The sequence below is a fragment of the Macrobrachium nipponense genome, chromosome 33 (assembly GCF_015104395.2).
Source record: "Macrobrachium nipponense isolate FS-2020 chromosome 33, ASM1510439v2, whole genome shotgun sequence".
Lineage (NCBI taxonomy): Eukaryota > Metazoa > Arthropoda > Malacostraca > Decapoda > Palaemonidae > Macrobrachium > Macrobrachium nipponense.
The window spans coordinates 60,951,777-60,973,567 of record NC_087219.1 but is presented as its reverse complement, the minus strand read 5'-3'; the positions used below and the strand labels follow the sequence as shown (position 1 = coordinate 60,973,567).

The window sequence follows — 21,791 nt, the reverse complement described above, 5'->3', positions numbered from 1 at the left end:
CTCATTGACATTAATGTGGTTATTTTTTCCCATTTACTGCAACTCGCCACTGAGTTGATTATCTGCATTACATTACATATCATAAGTATCGTTAGTAATTTGATCTCTATCATTAATAGTACATACTGATTAAAACACGCCTTCCACAGCCATCATTATCACCCTCTTGCTTGCAAAAATTAGAATTGCGAGCACTAGCGTTGTTCCACATATGTTTTAATTCATTTGCTTATTTTATTTACAAAACAAGAGAATGGTCATATTATTTTATTTGGATTATTGATAATCTATACTTAATTTCTCATATTCGTGTAAATATTCATAATTTGTGTAATATATGAAATCTATAGGGGCACTGGAGTTCCACAGTGCCTACTGATGAGCATTTACTGCTACCTGTTAAGCTTGCAAAAGACAAATAGTCATTTAAGTTGAAATCCTTGTAAGTTAACCAAGATAATTTGGTTGAGCCGTTACAAAGGTAGAATACGCTCGCATGATTTTTACCACCACCCACGGGTCTTGTGTCTTGTCTTTATATCGCGTGTGTCGACTCGATTGCTGTATTATAGCTACTATGTTATAGTTACTGACTTACTGTACTACTGCTTTTCCGTAGATCTACCCTACTTTGCATTTTACTTCAGTGTCAAGACCTCATGGATTGTGTGATACGAGAGACACCAGCAAGACGAGCTCGAGCTTGAGTCTTCGGTGGCCTGTGCTAGGCTGGTACCGTACCTACCTCCTACCAGTAGTTCACCTCGATGAGGCTGACGGTAGCTGTGGACTACTACTAGAACTACTAGTTGAAGTGTGAGCCTGACATACTACTAGCCCAGGCTGTAATATAACTACTATTTTGAAGTCAGTCAAGCAACGAAGGTTCTCTGGAGTGAATCATGGATTACGTGGAAGGGCAGTTTAGCGATGCCGATGAGGATTCGTAAGTACTCTACCTGCCCATTACCTAGCTACTAGCTACTAAGCCATGCCTATGCGGGCTACCGATGTTATGCCCCGGAATTTCACAGAGGGTTTTTACCAAGGTAAGTAGCCTAGTTCTCGCAGATGACCCGCAGCCGACCCGACCCGAACCCACGGAACCGACCCGTCCCGAACCCGACATGCAACAACTTGAAAGCCAAAACAAACGGCAGCCATCCTGTTTGTAGGGTAAAAAACCGCATGGTACAGGGGTGGACCATGTACGATCAATGTGTACAACCCAAGAAAAGTACATTATAACGCGTCCTGACACCGGAGTAGAGGTCTTTAGCTCAGTTTCTCACCAACAACAAGTCGCGTCTGATGCCCATCTCCGATGTCATGGTTACCGCCATTATTAATGTACTTTTTTTGGGGTTGGGTTTGTACACATTGATCGTACATGGTCCACCCCTGTACCATGCGGTTTCTTACCATATTAGTCCGCCGATTCCCTAGCAGACGAATAAACTGTTACCCTTGCCCAACTTCTAATCTGTAGGAGCTCCATTATTTTTACATTCGATAGTTTTACCCTTGCCCAACTAATCTGTAGGAGCTCCATTTTCTTTACATTCTTCGATATTTATTTTCAATTTTGCTAGACCTCTTTTATCAATTTCTACTACCCATACGGAAACGCAACCTACTCATCATTACCTACCACACGTTACCCTTGCCCAACTAATCTGTAGGAGCTCCATTTTATTTTCAATTTCTGTATGATTCCTACTAATCTGTAGGAGCTCCATTTTATTTTCAATTCTGTATGATTCCTACCAATATTTATTTTATGAATCACACCAATGCCTATTTTTTATGCTAGCCCCCTTTCATTTATTTATATCACCTGTTCCCTCACGAAACCTTCTACTTGGCCCTTAATCCCTCCGCCAAGATAACTAGTACCTGGAACGGACCTTGCCTGACCCTGCCCGACCCTTCGCCCTTAGTCTGTTCCTGCTTCTCAGCTTGTTCAGTGCAACCATGTCTGCTTCCGCTGATACTTTCTCGTGTCCCGCACACGTGGAATTCGCTGCCGCCGTTCCTGTCACTCTGGAGGACATTTACATTTTGTGTCGCGATGAACGATCCCTCATTATATATTTCGTGAAAACCGGCCTACTTGGGGATTTTAGTGGCTTGTGCAAGCACTGTAATGAAGGCACCGTCGGCCTTTTGAAACAAGGGGATAGCTTTCAATGGCGGTGCAATGCAAGACACTGCCGCAAGTACACATCAATTCGACACGGATCCTTCTTCTCGGGCTCCCATCTCTCCTTCAAGAGCATACTAGTGCTCATACACGGCTGGGTTCACGAGTCTTCCCAGAAATATATGCAGCTTAATTTGAGGATCGGGTCGAACACACTCGTTGATTGGTACAATTTCTGCCGGGACGTTTGTGTAGATATTTTGGTGATGGACAATCGGAAAATTGGCGGACCAGGTCACGTGGTAGAGATTGACGAGTCCAAGTTTGGTAGAAGGAAATTTAACAAAGGCAGATGGTTGTTGGGTTCTCGGCGGGATTGACCGCCAAACAAAAGAAACATTTTTTCAGGTTGTTCCAGACAGAACTACAGACACACTTCTTCCTATTTTAATTGATGACATACACCCAGAGTCACTTGTAATTTCGGATTGTTGGAAATCTTATCACAATTTAAGTCAACATTTCAAATCACACCGGAACATTAATCACACATTGCATTTTGTAGATCCACACGAGAAAAACATACACACAAACACGATAGAATCTACTTGGCGGGTTTTGAAACGAAATGTCTTACCTAGAAGGTGTACTGTTAAAAACTTGTATAATTCGTATTTCTCTATGTTTCTCTATGTTTGTGTTAAAAAAATGTTATCTAACTGAAGTTGATTGTCCATTTAAAGCCTTTTTAGATTTAATTAAACGTGTATATCCTTTAACTAAAGTAGGTTCAACACCCGCCAAAATGAGGTTCAATGTCGCTGAAACCAAACAATCACGAGACGTCGCCGTACAAACGGATTCGTCACCTGCACTCGAGCCTCGTCCACAAATTCCGGTTGTTCAGTTACCACGGAAAACAACCGTCCCGCCTAGAAAGAAAAAAACAATCCTGTACCCCGAAGATTTGAACGATTCCGATTTTCTATATTAAGTTCTATATTTCTCCAAGGTAAGCTTATCAATGTAAATGCACGTTATGTTCATTCTTTTGCGGAAATAAAGCACGTTATTGTATTGTATTTCCCGCTAAGCGGAAGTCAGGGCCGCTCAACACATCCGAACATTCACGTTCGCCAGCAGTCCAATTGTTTGAACGTGGCCTTAACTTTAACCAATGTATTCTCGGAAATATTAACTTTGTTTAGATATCAGTAAGGACTTACGGGTGCCAGCCATCCGTACGGACAAGTTTTATTGGTTAGGTATTAATAACTTTTAACATACTACACAGGGGGGTCCAGCCCCCTGGCCAGGTAAGGACATGGAGACTAAAGGCGGCCATACACGTACGCGACTGGCATGGGGTTTGTCCTGCCGGGATTAGCGCGCGCTCCAGTCCTCTTGGGTATTGCCCATACACGCAGAGGACTTGCTCTACGCATATTTTGAGAGGGCAGAGCTAATATGCAGTGGCCGTATTCCTTTCAGTCCTGTAGTGTCCTGATATGGTGAGTGTTTTTAAATCATGGCACCAAGTAAAAGGAAGATAAGTGCAATAATGATAATAGCACTCCTGCAAGACGAATACGAGCATGAAATATGCAAGAAAAATTGTAAAGTATGGGTGAAACCATGGCTAATAAAGAGAGGTTTTACCATATGACTTAAATGAAAGAATTAAAGGAAAATAACCCGGAAGATTATAGAAATGATTTAAGAATGACTGATGATGGTTGGGGTGTTCCTAATTTTTATTGCTGCTTCAGGTACAGTAATTGGGTAACGGAATCCATTCATATAGTTTAGGAGGACCTCTGAATATACAATATGCTTTTCAGCTTTTCTTTATTTTATTTAACCAACGCAAAGTTTTACCGGCATTTCAGAATCTCTCTCTCTCTCAAGGTGATATGGAATGCATCATCTTAAAACATACTTTACTTCGTATAACAGGAATCTAAGTTGACTCTGGAGATGAATGAATTTGAATATCGATGAAAGGTGATATCGATCACTATGGACAGATTTCCTCTCAAATGTTTTACTAGTGAAATTCACAGTTGTTTAAGAATGGTTAATGTTTTTATCGCCATGTTTATCCTTTAAAATGTTTTACAAATTAATTGTAAAACTCATTTTATATTAGTGAAAAGTTACCATGAAAGGCTGGCAGTTTTGGGTTTCACAAAAAGCTGTTTGCATCTTTATCTATTTTTTTTTTACATAATTCCCATAATTGCTCATAAGCAGCTTGTCTTTTTACTTGATTGGAATAATCCGGACTTCGTATTTTCTCAAAGCACGGTAGTGCTCTGTACAGGTCCAAAAAAATAGAATGGAATCGTGAGTAAATACTTGAACTGACTGCGACATCCTTTCACAACAGCAGTAGGTACTGCCCCGACTCCCACGAGGAAATAAGGTATTGTACATGTTGAAAAATTTGGCCGCTCAGTCCTCCCAAACACCCGCCGCGCTAGTCGCGACGCGCCAGTCATTTCAACATGCTGAAATGACGACGGGACAGGACTGGCTCGACAGGACTGGCATCAATAGCCCCCCTACATGATAAGGACTGACCGGTTCGCGCCAGTCGCGTACTTGTATGGCAGCCTTAAGTTTGGTTAGGTTGGTTCTTTTGGTTAGGTAGCAATACTATTAATATACTATACTGGGGGGTCCAGGCCGGCCAGGTAAGGGCACGCGGCCTAAGTTTGGTTAGGTTGGTTCGTTGGTTACGATCACTTCAGTTGGCCAGGTACCGCATTTCATGCATGAACGTTCTATTAGGCTAATAGCCCATATGTTCGGTCTACGAATGTTGAGTAGGGGGACAGTTTAGTAACCTAGGCCGCACATCTCACGTTAAAAGTGGCCAACTAAACTGAGCATGGGGAACAGTTTCGTTAGCCTAACACAACGGGGAACGGGAGCTCGTACAGTTTAGTTGGAACGGGAGCTCCTACAGTTTAGTTGGCCACTGGTTTTTGTCTGCTAGGGTTTTCCGTGGTTTTTTTCGGTTCGTTCATTGTCGTCGTTTGGTTAGCCTAACACAACGGGGAACGGGAGCTCCTACAGTTTAGTTGGCCACGGGTTTCGTGGTTTTTCGTGTTTATTGTCGTCGTCTGGGTCTCCCCCCACCCAAAAAACCCCGGTTTCCCAATAGGTCCCCCCATACCGTTTTCATTTACTTTTAACCAAAACTCGTGTGTTCTCCCCCCACCCAAAAACCCCGCTTCCCAAAAGGGTCCCCCATTACCGTTTTTTTAGGTTTTTGGGTTTTCTGACAATACACATGTTTTCAAACCTTGCGCCAAAACAAACCGTCCACCATCTTGTTTGTATTGCTCCGCCGATTCCCTAGCAGACGAAACCCGTGGGCAACTGAACTGTAGGCGCTCCTTCTACCCTTTATAAAGAAAAGAATTAATGCTTTCAATACATCTAAACTGATATTAGCACTTAATTAAATGTATTTTGATAAATGCCAGTAAGATGAAAAATATAAGTAGATATTTATTAAACAACAATTTTGTTAGCATTAAACACATCCTAACATTTTACAGTACAATTGCACAGCTTGTACAAATATCTGTGCTTGGATGAAGTAAAACGTAGTTTTAAATGACTTTACTAGAAATAAACTACGTAGATACTAAAAAAATTCTGACCATCAAAAGATAGGTCTTAACAATTGGTGATCCAAAGAAGTTCACTCATTAATCTATAAATGATTTCCTGTTCATTGCTTTTCAGTATGCTAGGCACAAATTTACATTTTATATATGTTGGTCCTGTAAAAAAAGCATTTACAGCAAAGGGATACTGAAAGTTGTTTTATGTTTATCAGAAATTGAGAAAATATTGCAATGTAAGAACAAGAAAAGTCTCTTTCATCCACACAGATCAGAATAATAAAAAAGTTAGAATGACAGTATGACTGACATCTGTGACTTTTCCTTTTACATAGTACATTCATCACTGTTATCTATATAGTCATCTTCACAAATGTCATATAAGGAGTTGGAGCATCCTAACCCACGACACTGGCCACATGCTTGGGAACATTCAAGGTTATTTTTACGTCACCAGCATTTATTTGACCCACAATCTGTCATACAGTTACATCTGATAATAGACAAAAGCGATGCTGGGGCAGGTTGTATATCTGTCATTACTGGAAGAAAGCTCCCATTATCTAAACACCAACCCCAGTCATTGGCATTAAGGGAGGAGACACATTTCCACTGTTGGACTTTGAAATATACTCTCATGCTATGGAATTTAGCTGATGCAGAAGTTGGTGGTAAACTCTGACACATTAGGTGGGAGCTTTTCACTGATACTTTCTCACAGAATCACTTATACCTGAGGTTGTTCAGGCTATCAGTGGCTTCACCATTGCATAAACTAACTAAAGCTTTTTCTCCTGCTGATATGATTTCATCAACAGATTTTCATGCTGCATTGAATATTTCAGCCTGTCTACAGAATTCTTGGTGTTTTGCATATTTCTTCTGTGAGGCACTCTTGCTAATGCCATATATGTGTGATGTAGTATCGCAACAGAGGAATGCACGTATATAAAGAATGTCCCTGCACACTGAATCACCAAGTACTTGCTTCACTTTCTTGATATTCCACAATCTTGGTTTCAATTTTGATTCATTCATAATGAATATGTTGTAGGTATTTAGATCAGCATAGTAACACAACAAGACTAACAAGTCTGTATCATTTCCTATTAAGACAGTGTCTGATAATGCTGCTGATTCTTTTGTCAACTGTGTAATCAAGAAGTCAGCATCACCATCAGCATGAACAACTTATGTCCATTTAGTTGTAGATATTTCCCTAGCAAAATGATGAAGTTTGCCTTATGCTTTGTAATTGAAAGAAATATAACTTTTTTTCTGGGACACTTTCATCTCTTCTGAGAAAGTGACTTCCATCCCAACTTTTCTCTTTCCTTATCAGTGGTATTCTTTGTAGAGGGTGTTCCATAACCATCAAATACTACAGTTGCATAGCCATACTTCCTTGTCACATATGTAACATAGGTTAGACACATTTCCTTATAAGTTGACACACCAGAAGACCATGGAATCCGGTGGAGCAAAGCTCCTCCATCTAGTACAAATTTTACTTCACTGGTTGGTGTTCCTTGGTCAGCTCCACTTAATTCAGACCAGATGGCATTGGCAAAACCTGATTTCTGGGCTTCCCTCATCATGAGAGATTCATCGAACAGGGCAGGTGGATAACTACGTAATTCGAAGTTAAACATATCCGCTGTAATATCAGATGCCTTGGCTGCAATCACCAACCGCTGGAAGAGAAGTTGGGGATCTACTTGTATGTGCTCACTACCAATCTTAGTTGCCAATTTTGTTGCCGTAGTTGTTGCTTGGTCAGTGCACTTAAAAATGTACTTAGTAATACTATGCATTGGAAAGTACATAACAGAAAGCATACTGCTAAGTGGATAACAGAAACCATAGTGCTAAGTGTATAACAGAAACCATAGTAATAAAACTATATTAATGTTACTGTTAGTGATACATGCAAACTTCTATATAACTTGTATGCTATATTGGATATTCTTGTGATTCACACAATGCTTGCCACTTCATAATGTAATCTGAAAAGATGAAAAAACACCTAATATGAGGTTCTTTCTACTCCAAGTCACAGGCTCTAACAATGTTATTCATCCGTCCCAGCCTGAATATGGCCTGAAATGAGTGAAATCGAAAAAGTGAATTTTCATTACTTTCCCATATTTTCTCGAACTGGGACTTTATATATGTTGTTAGTACGTATTGCTTGACTGTAAACGAATCAGGAAAGATTTCTTCTGTACCATTTTTGTCCCCAAAAAACTGTAAAATGCCTGGACTAGAATGCTTTCACAACAATAGCAATGTGCCGTACTTGAAAATGAAGCACGCCTTCAAAAATGCATGTCATGTATTTATTTGACTTACATATACTTGTGCTGTATAGTGAAGCCTGCATTCCAGCTTTTCTTTTTTCCAGCTTTGCTTTTGCTTGTTTGTATTGCCAAAGTATAGCTTATAGCAAAAAAATGTTCACATTACCACCATACAAATCAGTGGTATTTTAATCGCGGGATACATGAAGCCCTCAAGATTTGAAATAATATTTTGGATTCAAGTTCATTATTTGGTCCCCCTATCAGTTAGAATAGGCCAATTGAGTACATAGAACATGTGGCCAAGATTTTCAGTTGTGCTGTAAAAATTCCCTTGGCTGCTTGGCTCTTTCATTATTAAGTCTTAATTTTAAAGTACTGAAATTGATTTGTTGATAAGGAATTTTTCATTGTGATAAAGAAATTGTACATAAAAACAAGCTGACTAATGCCATAGTGTATACATGAAATAAAGCAGTTGTTGAGTACCTGTACAGGCAGTCCCTGGTTATTTGGGGAAGGGGGGGGGAGGGGCTCTGTTCTCAGCAGGATGCTGATTAGCAAAAACTGCTATTAACCAAAATTTGTCATTTTATTGTAGTGTCTTACCGAACAATTATAGAGCCGTGATTTCCACGAGCGCAGGATACTAAATTCAAATTTAGCGCGTCGGCGTCGCCACACTGGTGGTGATGACGTCATCTCCCTCCCACTCGCGGGAGAACCAGGTACAACTGCCCGGTGAATCCAATTCTTTTCCTGCCGGCGTCCGGTGAACATCGGTGGTCGGTGCGGTTGGATGACTTGCTTCGCTTTTTTTCTTGTGGAATTTGATCTTCGGAATTGGTGAAGTACTCTTTTTTGGCGTTGTTTGTTATTTTGCTTTTTATTTAGGCGTTGCCATGTCGGATTCTAGTCCGTCGGGAGTTAGGTTTTGCATCTCAGGATGTAAAACTAGATTATCCAAGTTAGAATATGATTCTCACACTAAATGTGTTAAGTGGTAGGGGACAGGTTTGTTCAGCAGATCGAACATGTAACGAGTGTAGTGATTGGACTGATTCTCAATGGAAGTTTTTTAGTTCATACTCGGAGAAATTAGCTAAAGACAGAATTAGGAAAAAGCAGCGCTTAGGGAAAGTAGACTTAGCTCCGCTTCGTCTTGCGATGCTTCTGTTCCTTCTGTTTCTCCTCAAATTGTTATGTCTCCTTTAACTACACCTCCTATTCCTCCTACTAATCCCACTTCTCCGGCTTCCCGTGTAGTTTCTTCCGACACCATTGCCAGTCTGGAATCGAGGTTAGATCAGAAATTTTCGGTACTAGCGAATACGGTTTTGCAACTTGGTAATTCAGTTAAGACGTTTTTGGAGGAAGCGGCTTCAGGTAAGAGTGTAAGTTGAGGGTGCGTCTGTCTGTCCTGACACGTCTCCTAGACAAAGGTCACTGTCCAGCTCCCCCGCACCGGGGAGAAGACATACCGGAAGTCCAAGGGAGTCGATCGGGATTTGCCCACAGACAGGCGCCTCTCTTGTTGAGCCTGTTGCGCCTCAACAGGGCTCGGTTAAGTGTTGGAAAGGTGTTGCGGTCAGACCCCTTTCCGAATGATTCAAGCGATTCGTCTCCGGTCGCGCGGCGCTCTTGGCTTAGGATTCGCCCGTTTCGCGTCCCTTAAAGAGGCGTTCAGGCGCCGATTCTTCGCCTCCTCCAGTCAAGCGGTATAAGGAGCCTGAGAGTAGGGTTGCGCCGCGGCCGTTAGCGGCTCGTTCGTCGCCTCAATCTGGTGCCTTTTTCGGCTCCATCTACTAGTAGATGATTGTGGTTTTAGCGCTGTAGCTAGCAGTTCTAAGGGTGTTTTCTTTAGGCGCTTTTTCGTCTGGTACGCCTGATGCGCCTGTTTCGCCTCGAATTTTCGGCGGCTCAGAGCGAGGCGCAAGTAGTTTTTCCGCCTCCTGCTGAACATTTAGGCTCTTCCAAGCCTACGTTAACTGTTTTGATTCGTCTCTGGCGCCTTTGCGCAAGCAGTTTAGAGATGTTAACCAACTGGATGAATGAGTCCAAGGGTGTTCGAAACCTTCAGATCCGGTTGTAGTTCCGTCTACTTCTTCGGCGGTATCGGAGAATGAAGAAGAAGTAGAGGAGGAGGATTCTCATCACCTCTCGTGTTATTCACGTCTCCTTAGATTTCTTCTGGTATCTTATCCAGATTATTTTGAGAAAGCGGCTCCGCGCTCCCCAACTTCGACTTTTTTGATGAGGAGGAAAACTTCAGACCCTCTCCTCCCAAAACTTGTTCTATCTAAAGCGGTTAGACATTCGGTTGAAAGAGACTGAAAAATGGATGTCTATGAAAAGAGACTTAGGGAAGGCTCTTTTTGCTTACCCTCCCTCTAAGTTGCTTCGTAAGAGGTATAGGTTTTATGTAACTGGGGAAGCTCCTTCTCTGGGAGTTTTCTGCCTCCTCCCAGGGAGACTTCTCCAGTTAATCGACTCCCTCCTAGAAGATCTGCTTTCGCCGCAGCGAAAGTTTTCTTTACAGCGCCTGAGTTGGACCACGTTGTAAAGAATCAATTTTTAAACTTTTGGAAGTCTTTTAGCTTCCTTGATTGGACTATTGGCGCTTTAGCGGCCAAGATCGAAGATTGTCCTTCTCTTTCTCAGGAGTTAGCGGAGGATTGGATTGGTGTTTCTGTCCTGTGCGGACAAAAATCCATTAGGGATGGATGATGAGTGAGTGTTCTTTCGCTGCATCGCCTTTGGTACCCTAAGAAAAGGCAACTTTGGTGTCTCCTTTTGCTTCTTAAAAGGGTTACTTCAACAGAAGTCGGCTCTTTTGTTTGCTCCGTTTGTGAAAGATAACCTCTTTCCAGACGATGTAGTGTTGTCAATTTGCGTCTGCGCTAGATAAGAAATCTACTTCGGATTTACTGGCACAGTCTAACTAAGAGACCTAAAGCTCCTGTGGAGACTGTTCCTTCGGTTTCTCCTCTGGCCCAAGTGCCTTTTCGAGGGAGAAAACCCAAGCGCTTCTTTCGGCCGAAGTCGAATTTGCGACCTCAGTCTAAGGCCTCGGCCAAGGTTAACAAACCTTCCAAATGAAAGCTCGGTTCTTCATGCACCAGTGGGAGCCAGGCTGGCTATGTTTTGGGAGGAATGGGAAAACAGAGGAGCAGAAGCCTGGGCAGTGCAAGTACTCAAGTTCGGCTATCGATTCCTCTCGTTTCACCTCCCTCGCACTCACCTGTGCCCAATTTCCATTCCAGCATACTCTCCGGGCTCAGACAAATTTCTGGCGCTAGCCGCAGAAGTGGAAGCGCTTGTTCTCAAGAAGCGATAGAACAGATAGAAGGGGATTTTCCTCCAGGCACAATTTTACAATCGCCTTTTTGTAGTTCCCAAGTCATCAGGGGCTGGAGGCCGGTTTTGGATGTGAGCGCCCTGAACTTGCATGTCCAGAAAACAAAATTTCATATGGAGACCACTCGGGTCGGTTTCTGGAGTCCATCAGACAGGGGGATTGGATGGTCTCTCTGGACATGCAAGACGCTTATTTTCACATTCCGATACATCGCGAATCTCGGAAGTACCTGAGGTTCTGTTCGAAGGCAAGGTGTTTCAGTTTTTCGGGCGCTTTGCTTCGGACTAGCGACCGCTCCTCAAGTTCTCACCAGGGTTCTATCCCCGATAGGAAGCTTAGCGACCGCTCCTCAAGTTTTTTCACCAGGGTTCTATCCCCGATAGGAAGCTGGCTGCACATATTAGGAGTAAGAATCTCCCTCTATCTGGACGATTGGCTTCTCCGGTCGGAATCAGAGAGTCGGTGCATGAAGGACCTTGGAACAACTCTGGATCTTGCCAGAAAGTTAGGAATTCTGGTCAACAAACAGAAGTCCCAGTTGGTTCCATCTCAGAGCATCCTTTATTTGGGGATGATTCTGAATAGCTCAAGTTTTTCGGGCTTTCTGTCCCCGAAGAGGGTTCAAGGCTGTCTGGAGACAGTTCAGGAGTTCTTGGACAAAAAGGTAAGTTCTGCCAATCAGTGGATGAGGCTCCTGGGCAAATTGACGTCAGTGGAGAAATTTGTGACGTTGGGAGACTGCACATGAGACCTCTGCAGTTTTTCCTGAGAGCCTCTTATTGGTGCAGGAAGACACAACCAGACTCGATTACCTTTCCTGTCACAGATCAAATAAAAGAGGACCTAAGGTGGTGGCTCTCTCGAGCAAGGTTGGAAGAAGGGTTTAGATTTACGACCCATCCTCCCGAACCTACAGTTCTTTTCCGACGCATCGGACACAGGTTGGGGAGCCCTACTGGGAAATCAACGGACTTCAGGAGCTTGGTCGGAGAAGGAGAAGAAGTTCCACATAAATGTAAAGGAACTGTTAGCAATTTTCTTGGGGCTCAGACAGTTTCGGAGTTTAGTAGAAGGTCTGAGTCAGTGGCAGTGCATTCCGACAACTCCACGGTCTCTCTCGTACATGCGGAAACAGGGGGGATCAGTCTTTCTCTCTGTAACGAAGTAGCAAGGATCTCCTCCTGTGGTCAAACGAAGCGAAGGTGCAGCTAGTCCCGAGATTTGTTCCGGAAAGATGAACGTTCTGGCAGACGAGTTAAGTCGTCAACAGCAAGTGTTACCTCTGGGAGTGGACTTTGGGACAACAAGATTTGTCAGAAACTTTGGCGCCTTTGGGGACGACCGTCAATAGACCTGTTCGCGACATCAAGGAACAACCGTCGTTCCTTCTCTTTTGTTCTCCAGTCCCAGATCCTCTAGCTTGGTCGGTGGACGCAATGCTGTTGGATTGGTCGGGTTCTGGAAGCTTATGCATTCCCTCCGTTCGGTCTAATAAGAGAGGTGCTGAACAAGTTCATGTCGCACAGCAATGTAACACTAACGTTAATCGCTCCCTTTTGGCCCAGGAAAGAGTGGTTCCCGGACCTTCTCCAGTTGTTAGTAGACTTCCCCAGACTTCTTCCTCCAGAGAAGTGGCTTCTCAAACAACCGCACTTCAAGAGGTTCCACCAAAACTTGTCCGCTCTAGCTCTGACAGGGTTCAGACTGTCCGGAATCTTGTCAGAGCGAAAGGATTTTCAAGAAGAGCTGCAGAAGCTATCGCTCGTTGTAGGAGAGAGTCTTCTAACAAACTCTATCAAGGGAAGTGGAGAATCTTCAGAGAGTGGTGTAGAAGTGCTAAAGTCTCTACTTCTGCGACCTCTTTAACAGAAATAGCAGATTTTCTTCTATTTCTTAGGAACTCTAAGAAACTGGCTCCTTCGACGATCAGAGGATATAGAGCCATGCTCTCTTCGGTTTTTTTCGACATCGAGGTTTGGATATTTCCTCCAATTCAGATCTGTCGGACCTCATTAGGTCTTTCGAAACCACTAAGCTCCCGCAAGATAGAGTGACTTGGAACTTAGATGTGGTGCTTAAGTTCCTCATGGGGCCACCGTTTGAGCCTTTGAAGTCGGCTTCACTCAGGAACTTGACTAAGAAGGCACTTTTTTCTTATTGCACTAGCTTCTGCTAAGCGTGTCAGCGAATTGCACGCTATAGACAAAAGAGTCGGTTTCTCTCAAGGCAATGCTGTATTTTCGGTATCTTTGACCTTTCTAGCCAAAATTAGAATCCTTCTAATCCTTGGCCGAGGAGTTTTGTGGTAAGGAACTTATCTGATTTGGTTGGACATGAGGAGGAAGAAAGGCTCTTATGTCCAGTCAGGGCTATTAAGCAGTATCTGTTTGCCACTAAGGGTATTAGAGGACAATCTTCTAAGCTCTGGACCTCGGTTCAAAATCCCTCTCGTCCTCTTTCTAAGAATGCTATATCGTTCTTTATTAGAGAGCTTTATCAGGGAAGCTCACTCGCAGTCCGAGAACGACAATCTTTCCGTTCTGAGAGTTAAAGCTCACGAGGTTAGAGCAGTGGCAACTTCTTTAGCATCAGAAAGAATTTATCTTTAGCTTCGATTTCTTCAGAGCACGTTCTGGAGATCGAATCGGTTTTTGCGAGTCATTATCTCAAAGAGATAGAAACGGTTTTCGAGAATTGTAAAATGTTAGGTCCGGTGGCGGTTTCTGGCATGGTGTTGGGAGAAACGGCACAGGGTCGTCACCTCTATGCTAACTTTTCACCTTGAATAGGTTTGTCGAGTTCAAGGGAAGCTGGGGGTACTGAGTACCTGGGATACTCACCAGTCTGTTAGGTCAGATTACAATGGTTGGGTATATATGTTTTTAAATCTGGTGTTGGTGACAAATGTTTTGTATGATTGAATTTTCTGGTCTTAGCCCAGGGCAAGGGCAATCTTTGTTGTTACTATCCTCCGTCAGTCAGCCTTGACTTCGCTTGAACTACGGAAGGATTCGACTCCTGTAGAGGCTAACTTTGGTCAAATTCCAATTCCTCTACATAGTAAGAAGAGCACCGACCAGAGGCAGTAACAGTCTGCTGTAGCTCTCTTACAAGGTAAGTGTACAACAGACACCTTGAGTGTTTACTGGTATTGCAATAAATGTAACCATTTAAAAATACTAGTGGTCCACTGAATCCCACCTTCCCATAAATGTGTAATCAGCTCTATAATTGTTCGGTAAGACACTACAATAAAAATGAAATTTTCATTATTAAAATGAAGTTTTATTGTTATACTTACCGAACAATTATGATATACCCACCCTCCTCCCTTAGGTGGACGGACGGGCAGAAAGAATTGGATTCACCGGGGCAGTTGTACCTGGTTCTCCCGCGAGTGGAGGGAGATGACGTTCACTCACCACCAGTGTTGGCGACGCCGACGCGCTAAATTTGAATTTAGTATCCTGCCGCTCGTGGAAATCACGGCTCTATAATTGTTCGGTAAGTATACAATAAAACTTCATTTTAATAATGAAAATTTCATATTTATGGCAGTTATGGCGTCGATATCCAGTTAACCCTTAAACGCCGACTGGACGTATTTTACGTCGACATTTTTTGTCTCTCGGGTGCCGACTGGACGTATTTTACGTTGAGATACAAAAGTTTTTTTAAAAATTCGCGGAAAAATACTTTTAGGCCTACCAGCCGAAAACTCTTGAATCACGCGCCTTGGTGGATGCTGGGAGTTCACGGATCAAGGTGTTGTTTTGTTTACAATCGTTACGCAGGCGCGCAAGCGCGAATTTCTTTCTTGCCGCATTAAAAAATATCAGTGACACATCTCGGAAATTATTTCGTCACTTTGATATAATTTTTGTACCATTTTAAATTAGCCGTTACATGGAGTATTATATATGAAAATGTGCGCATTTTTATGTAGAATACAACAAAAAAATACTCATGATTGTAGCTTTTATCAGTTTTGAGATATTTTCATATAAATAACGATAAGTGCCAAATTTCATACAATGAACTTACCTGTCAGATATATACTTAGCTAAGACTCCGTCGTCCCCGACAGAAATTCAAATTTCGCGCCATTCGCTACCGGTAGGTCAGGTGATCTACCTGCCTGCCCTGGGCGGCAGGACTAGGAACCATTCCCGTTTTCTATCATATTTTCTCTGTCGCCGGTGGTATCAACATTGTTGTTACTACCTCCTGACTGGAATTTGCTTTTCAAGACTTTTTTGATCATCTATATTGGGAGGATTTCTTGGGTGACGTACTGGATCGTTGTTTTGGCATTCGCTACTGTGGACTGGATTTGGACTTGCTTTTGATTTTTCTGATAGAATGTCTGATTCAAGTGTTAGTGTGAGAGTGTGTGTGAATGTAGGCTGCAAGGTGAGGATACCGAAGGCTTCGGTTGATCCTCACACTGTATGTCGTAAATGTAGGGGGTTTGACTGTTCTTTGGCTAACACCTGTATTGAGTGTGAAAAAGTTGAATGCTAATGAATGGAAGACTAACTTCTTACTTGAAGAAGTTAGAGAGGGATAGAATTAGACGGCTGCACAAAAGAGTGTGAGTACAAGGCCTATTGAGCCTTTTTCTGAGTCTAACTCTCCTATTATTAATGAATTTGATTCTCCCTATGTATCTGAACCCTCACAGGCTTTGCATTCGGATTCGGCTTCGGAAATCGCCAATCTGAAGGCTACTCTTCGTAAAATGAAGACAAAGATGGCGGCCATGCAAGGTAAGGGAAGTGATAGTGAATTACTTAGTGAAGTGAGTGTTCCCAGTGTTGTGGAGGGGGCGTCTGACCGTCCCTGCGATGCTCCCAGGCCTAGACCTCTCCCAAACTCACATACCCAGAGGAGAAGGAAAGTCGAAAGTCGTACGGAGGTTGTTGGGAATCCCCAACGGTCAGGCGTCCCTTCAGCAGGTTCTGTTTCGCTACAGTCTGCTCAGGACCGCTTTAATAGAAGCGTCCTACGAGATTGTTTCTCGTCGTCCGGTTCTCCTTCACCTAAACGAGGGTGGAAGGACTCGGATCTTTCTAGGCCACTGAAAAGGCACTGGAAAGAGCGCGCGTTTGACTCGAGCCCGGAGCGCTTCTCGGAGGAAGCCCCTTCTTCTATCAAGAAGGCTAAGCTGGTTTCGACGCCTCCTCGAACGGTATTTGAGGATCGCACTCCTTCGAGTTCTCCTGCTTCTTCTATTGAAGAGGACGCTGGTGTGGCTTCCAAGAGGATATTGCTTGCAGTACAAGAGCAGATAGCCTCTTTGGTTGGAGTTCTTTCGAGGGATCCCCCTCGCAAGAAGGATGCTAGACTTCCTATTAAGAAGTCTCGTCTTCTTTCACCTGCCAGACGTGAAGCGTCCTCCAGACATGAAGAGCCTTACAAGCGTGGGACGTCTTCCAGGCGCGAAGATTCTTGCAAGCGTCAGGAGCTATCCGAGCGAGTTGCTCTGGATAAGGATACGCGAGGCGCCAGTTAGGCGTGAGGAATCAGCCAAGCGCGAGGCGCCAGCCAGGCGCGAGGATTCAGCCAAGCGCGGGACGCCAGCCAGGCGCGAGGAGTCAGCTTTGCGTGAGGCGCCAGACAAGCGCGAGGCGTCAGCCAGGCGCGAGATGCCAGCCAGGCAACAAGCTCCAGCCAAGCGAGAAGCGCCAGCCAAGCGCGAGGCGCCAGCCAAGCGCGAGGCGCCAGCCAAGCGCGAGGAGCTTTCCAGGCATGAGAAGTCAAGCAGACGCGAGACTTCTTTTAGACTTGAGAGAGATTCTGTTCACTCTATGAGTCCCTCTCCTAGTAGGAGTTTGTCACCAGTAGAGAGAGAACTGGATGAAGATCCTCTCGTTTTTCAGGCCGATTCTCCGCACGGTGTGGAAGGAGATTCGGAAGAAGAGGGTAACGGTAGAGAAGGAGTCTCTAACTATAGAGTTCTGACGGACCTTCTTTTGCAGGAGTACGGAGATTCTTTGACTCCTGCGGCTCCTCCTTCGCCTCGATCACTGTTTTCGAGTGCGGTTGTACCAAAGTCTTCGTCGGTCTTGAAGATGAGACCTACGATCTCTATGAAGAGAGCGCTACAGTCTCTAGACAAATGGATGTTGTCAAAGAAGGATCTGGGCAGAACCACCTTCTGTATGCCTCCAGCCATACTTTCTGGCAAGAGAGGTTTCTGGTACCGAACTGGGGAGAACATGGGCCTTTCTCTCCCAGCGGCAGCCGAAGCGGACTTTTCAACCTTGGTTGATTCATCGCGGAGACACGCTTTGAATGGAGCTCGTGTGTCTTGGGCGATTTCTGAGACGGATCATCTCCTCAAGGGCCTCTTCCATATTTTGGAAGTGTTTAATTTCCTAGACTGGTCCCTTGGGGTTGATGTCTAAGAAGGCTCATGACTCGGAAGGTCTAGACCCCGAAGTCATTCTGAGTATTCTTTCTTGTATTGATAATACAGTACAAGACGGATCGGGAGAAATCTCCTCTCTTTTTGGAGCGGTACTCCTTAAGAAGAGGAGTATTTTTAGTGCCTTCTAACCAAGGCGGTTTCTCCCTCACAGAGCAGCCCTGGTTTTCGCTCCCATGTCGGACTTCTTTGTTTTCCTTCTCAGTTAGTGAAGGACATTTCTCGCTCACTGACTGAGAAGGCGACACAGGATCTTCTCCTGCAAACTGCAAGGAAGAAGAAGACCCCTAGTTTCGGTTGACAAGAAAGGACCGACTTCTACGGTTCAGCCCTTTCGAGGAGGCCCTCCCTCCAGAGCTCCCTCTAAGAGAAGAGGTCCGAGAGAGAGGTAAAGCTTCCTTCCCGTCCCTTTAAGAAGGAAAGGGAAGTGAGACAGACAACCTCCAAACACCAGTGGGGTGCCAGGCTTCTCGAATTTGCAGACGCCTGGTCACTCATAAACTCGGACGCCTCTTCGATGTCCATAATCAGGAAGGGATATCTTATCCCTTCCAGGACAGTCCTCCCCTAACGACCATTCCGCGGGAACTGTCAGCCAGATACAGGGACCCTGTACTGAGGGATACTCTTCGTCTGATGGTGAATCAAATGTGGGACCAAAGAGCTATAGAATTAGTTCTAGAGCAAAAACTCTCCGGGGTTTTACAATCGGCTTTTTTCTGGTTGCGAAAGCCTCGGGGGGCTGGAGACCAGTACTAGATGTCAGCGCTCTGAACAAGTTCGTTCTAAAGGAGAAGTTCTCTGTGGGAGACTTCGGCCTCAGTCCTTGCGGCTTTACGTCAAGGAGATTGGATGTGTCGCTGGATCTCCAGGACGCCTATTTTCATGTCCCGATTCACCCTTCGTCGAAGAAGTACCTAATCCGTTTCATGACGGGGGAAGGATCTTTCAGTTCAGGCCTTGTGTTTTCGGCCTGTCCACAGCTCCTCAGGTCTTCACAAACCTGATGAAGAATGTGGCGAGGTTTCTTCACCAAAAATCAAAGGCGTCAACACTCTCTATATCTGGACGATTGGCTCATCAGGGCCAGAACAGAGAGACAGTGTTTGGAGGACCTTTCTTTGACCCTAGACCTGATAAAGGCGTTGGACTACTCGTGAAACCTCGAGAAGTCACAACTGATTCCCAGACAGAACTTGGTCTATCTGGGGATTCAGATGGATTCTCGGGGTTTTCGAGTATTTCCTTCACAAGAGAGAATCGTGAGAGGCTTGGAAAAAGTCTCTCTTCTTAGGGAAAGAACGGACTTCGGCGAGGGAATGGTTAAGCCTTCTAGGCACCCTTTCCTCGCTCGAACAGTTCTTTCCTCTAGGAAGACTGCATCTTCGTCCTCTTCAGTTTTTCCTAAGGAGATCATGGGAACTGGAAGACGGGACTTCTCTCCGACAGTTTTCTCCTTCCAATGGAGATGAAACCAACACTGCAATGTGGTTGTCCCCTCTAAAAGAGAACAAGGGAATTTCTCTGGAAGTTCCGAAACCCAAGCCGAGTGTGTTATTCAGACGCATCGGAGAAGGGTTGGGGAGCAACACTAGGACCGAGAGAAGTGTCAGGCACCTGGAAGGCAGCACAGGTGTCCTGGCACATAAATTGCAAAGAACTTCTAGCAGTTCACTTGGCTCTAAAGTTCTTCGAACCTTTTGTGACAAACAGTGTGGTCCAAGTGAATGTGGACAACACTACCGCCCACCTGTCCTACATTCGGAAGCAAGGAGGAACGCACTCCGTAGTCTCTAAACGAGATAGCAAGAGATCTGCTACTTTGGACCTCACAGAGGAACATCTCCCTCCTGACAAGATTTGTTCAGGGTACGAGAAACGTCAGGGAGGACAGACTGAGCAGGAGAAGCCAGGTCCTTCACACAGAATGGGACCCTTCATTCAGAGGTGTGTCAGAGTCTTTGGGATCTTTGGGGGCACTCCTCACGTAGATCTGTTCGCACATTCCTTTCCAAAAGGCTGGAAGTCTTTTGTTCAGTGGTGGAAGACCCAAGAGCTCTCGTGGTCGATGCCTTCCTGCTAGACTGGTCTCATGTGGACGTGTACGCTTTCCCCCCTTTCAAAATCCTGGGGCAAGTGTTGAGAAAGTTTGTAGCGTCCAACCGGGACAAGGATGACCCTAATAGCCCCGTTTTGGCCAGCACAAGATTGGTTTGACAGAGGTGCTGGAGTGGACAGTAGACTTCCCAAGATCCCTTCCAAGAAGGATGGATCTTCTCAGACAGCCACACTTCGAGAGGTTTCATCAAAACCTCCCCGCTCTCGCGCTGACTGAGGTTTCATCAAAACCTCCCCGCTCTCGCGCTGACTGCCTTTCGACTATCGAAAGACTTGTCAGAGCGAGGGGTTTTTCTCGCGAAGCTGCAAGCGCTATCGCTAGAGCCCGCAGAGCTTCCACTAGACGAGTCTATCAGTCGAAGTGGGAGGTACATATTCAGAAGGTGGTGTAAGTCTAAGAAGTTGTCCTCCTCCAGTACCTCTATAAACCGAAATCGCTGATTTCCTTTTGTTCTTGAGAGAGGTCTCTCACTTATCTGTATCGACGATCAAAGGATACAGGAGCATGCTTTCGGCAGTCTTCAGAAACAGAGGCCTAGAGATTGCTGATAATAAAGATCTGCACGACTCGATTAGATCGTTTGAAACGACAAAATCTAAGGAACTAACTCCTCCCAGCTGGAACCTGGATGTAGTTCTCAAGTTCCTTTCGTCTGACAGATTTGAGCCTCCTCATTTAGCTTCGTTCAGGGATGTAACAAGGAAATGATGTTTTTCCTATCTTTGGCGACAGCCAAAAGAGTTGGGGAACTCATGCCCTGGAAGATGAAGTCGGCTTTAAACAGAGACTCGGCCTTCTGCTCGTTAGAACTCTTTTTCTAGCGAAAAAATGAGAACCCCATCGAATCCCTGGCCCAAAGAGATCGAGGATGTTAGAAAAAGGCTTATCGGGTGTCCTAGTAGGTAGAGAAACAGAAAGGCTCTTTGCCCTGTAAGAGCCTTGAAGTTCTACTTACAAAGGAAGAAACAAAATGGGAGGCTCTAGACAAAAGTCTTTGGTGTTCGATTAAGGACCCCACAAGAAATCATGTAAGAACGCAGTTATTCTTTCTTCATTAGGAGCGTCATTACAGATGCTCACAAGTTTCTGTCCTGACGACTGTCTTTCAGCTTTTAAGAGTAAAAAGCTCATGAAGTTAGAGCAGTGGCGACGTCTCTCTCTTTTCAGAAGAAAACTATGTCGCCTAAAGAAAATCATTGATACGACATATTGGAGGTGCAATTCGGTATTTGCATCTCACTATCTTAAAGACGTTCGCGTGACCTACGAGAAATGTTTTTTCTCTGGGCCTTTGTATCGGCGGATACGATACTGGGTACGGGAGCAAACACCAATCCTTAACTTTGTACATACCTTCTACCAGATATGTTCTAGATTTCTGCTGACAAAGAGGGCTCGGTGCTGCACTGGTGGCCATGTCACTGTTATTCAGTAAGGAACGTCTTGGTGATATCTTTTAGAGGAGTATTAAAATTTTTTTTTTTTAGAATAATTGTATGAATGCGTTTTTAGTTTCGAGTTTATGGGTTGGGTTTGTAATGAGTTCGGGATAACTCAGAACAATTCTATATATCTAAACATGGTGGTTAGGATCAGGTGGTGGTCGGGGATTGGTTATGTCTCCTTCATAAGGTGTGTTGTCATAGAAGTGGTCCAGTACCCATTGACAAAGTCCTTTCAGGCTCTGCCGAGTAAGCGGTTCATATACCCATCGACTGACCCACAAGAACTCTAGCCATAGATCTAATATTTCGCTAAAGTCTTGAGGTGATGCAGACTACCGGGCTACAGCCACGAAGTCTA

At 44.4% G+C, this 21,791-nt stretch overlaps 1 protein-coding gene across 1 annotated transcript in view; it reads left to right on the top strand.

The window, feature by feature from the left end:
* The first annotated feature begins 499 nt into the window (after positions 1–499).
* LOC135203229 (serine/threonine-protein kinase RIO1-like) overlaps positions 500–21,791 on the top strand; it is a 133,564-nt gene continuing 112,272 nt past the window's right edge. Inside the window, exon 1 of the mRNA XM_064232997.1 lies at positions 500–946. Coding sequence (XP_064089067.1) covers positions 903–946 — 44 coding nt within the window. The 5' untranslated portion in view covers positions 500–902. The remainder of the gene's footprint in view (positions 947–21,791) is intronic.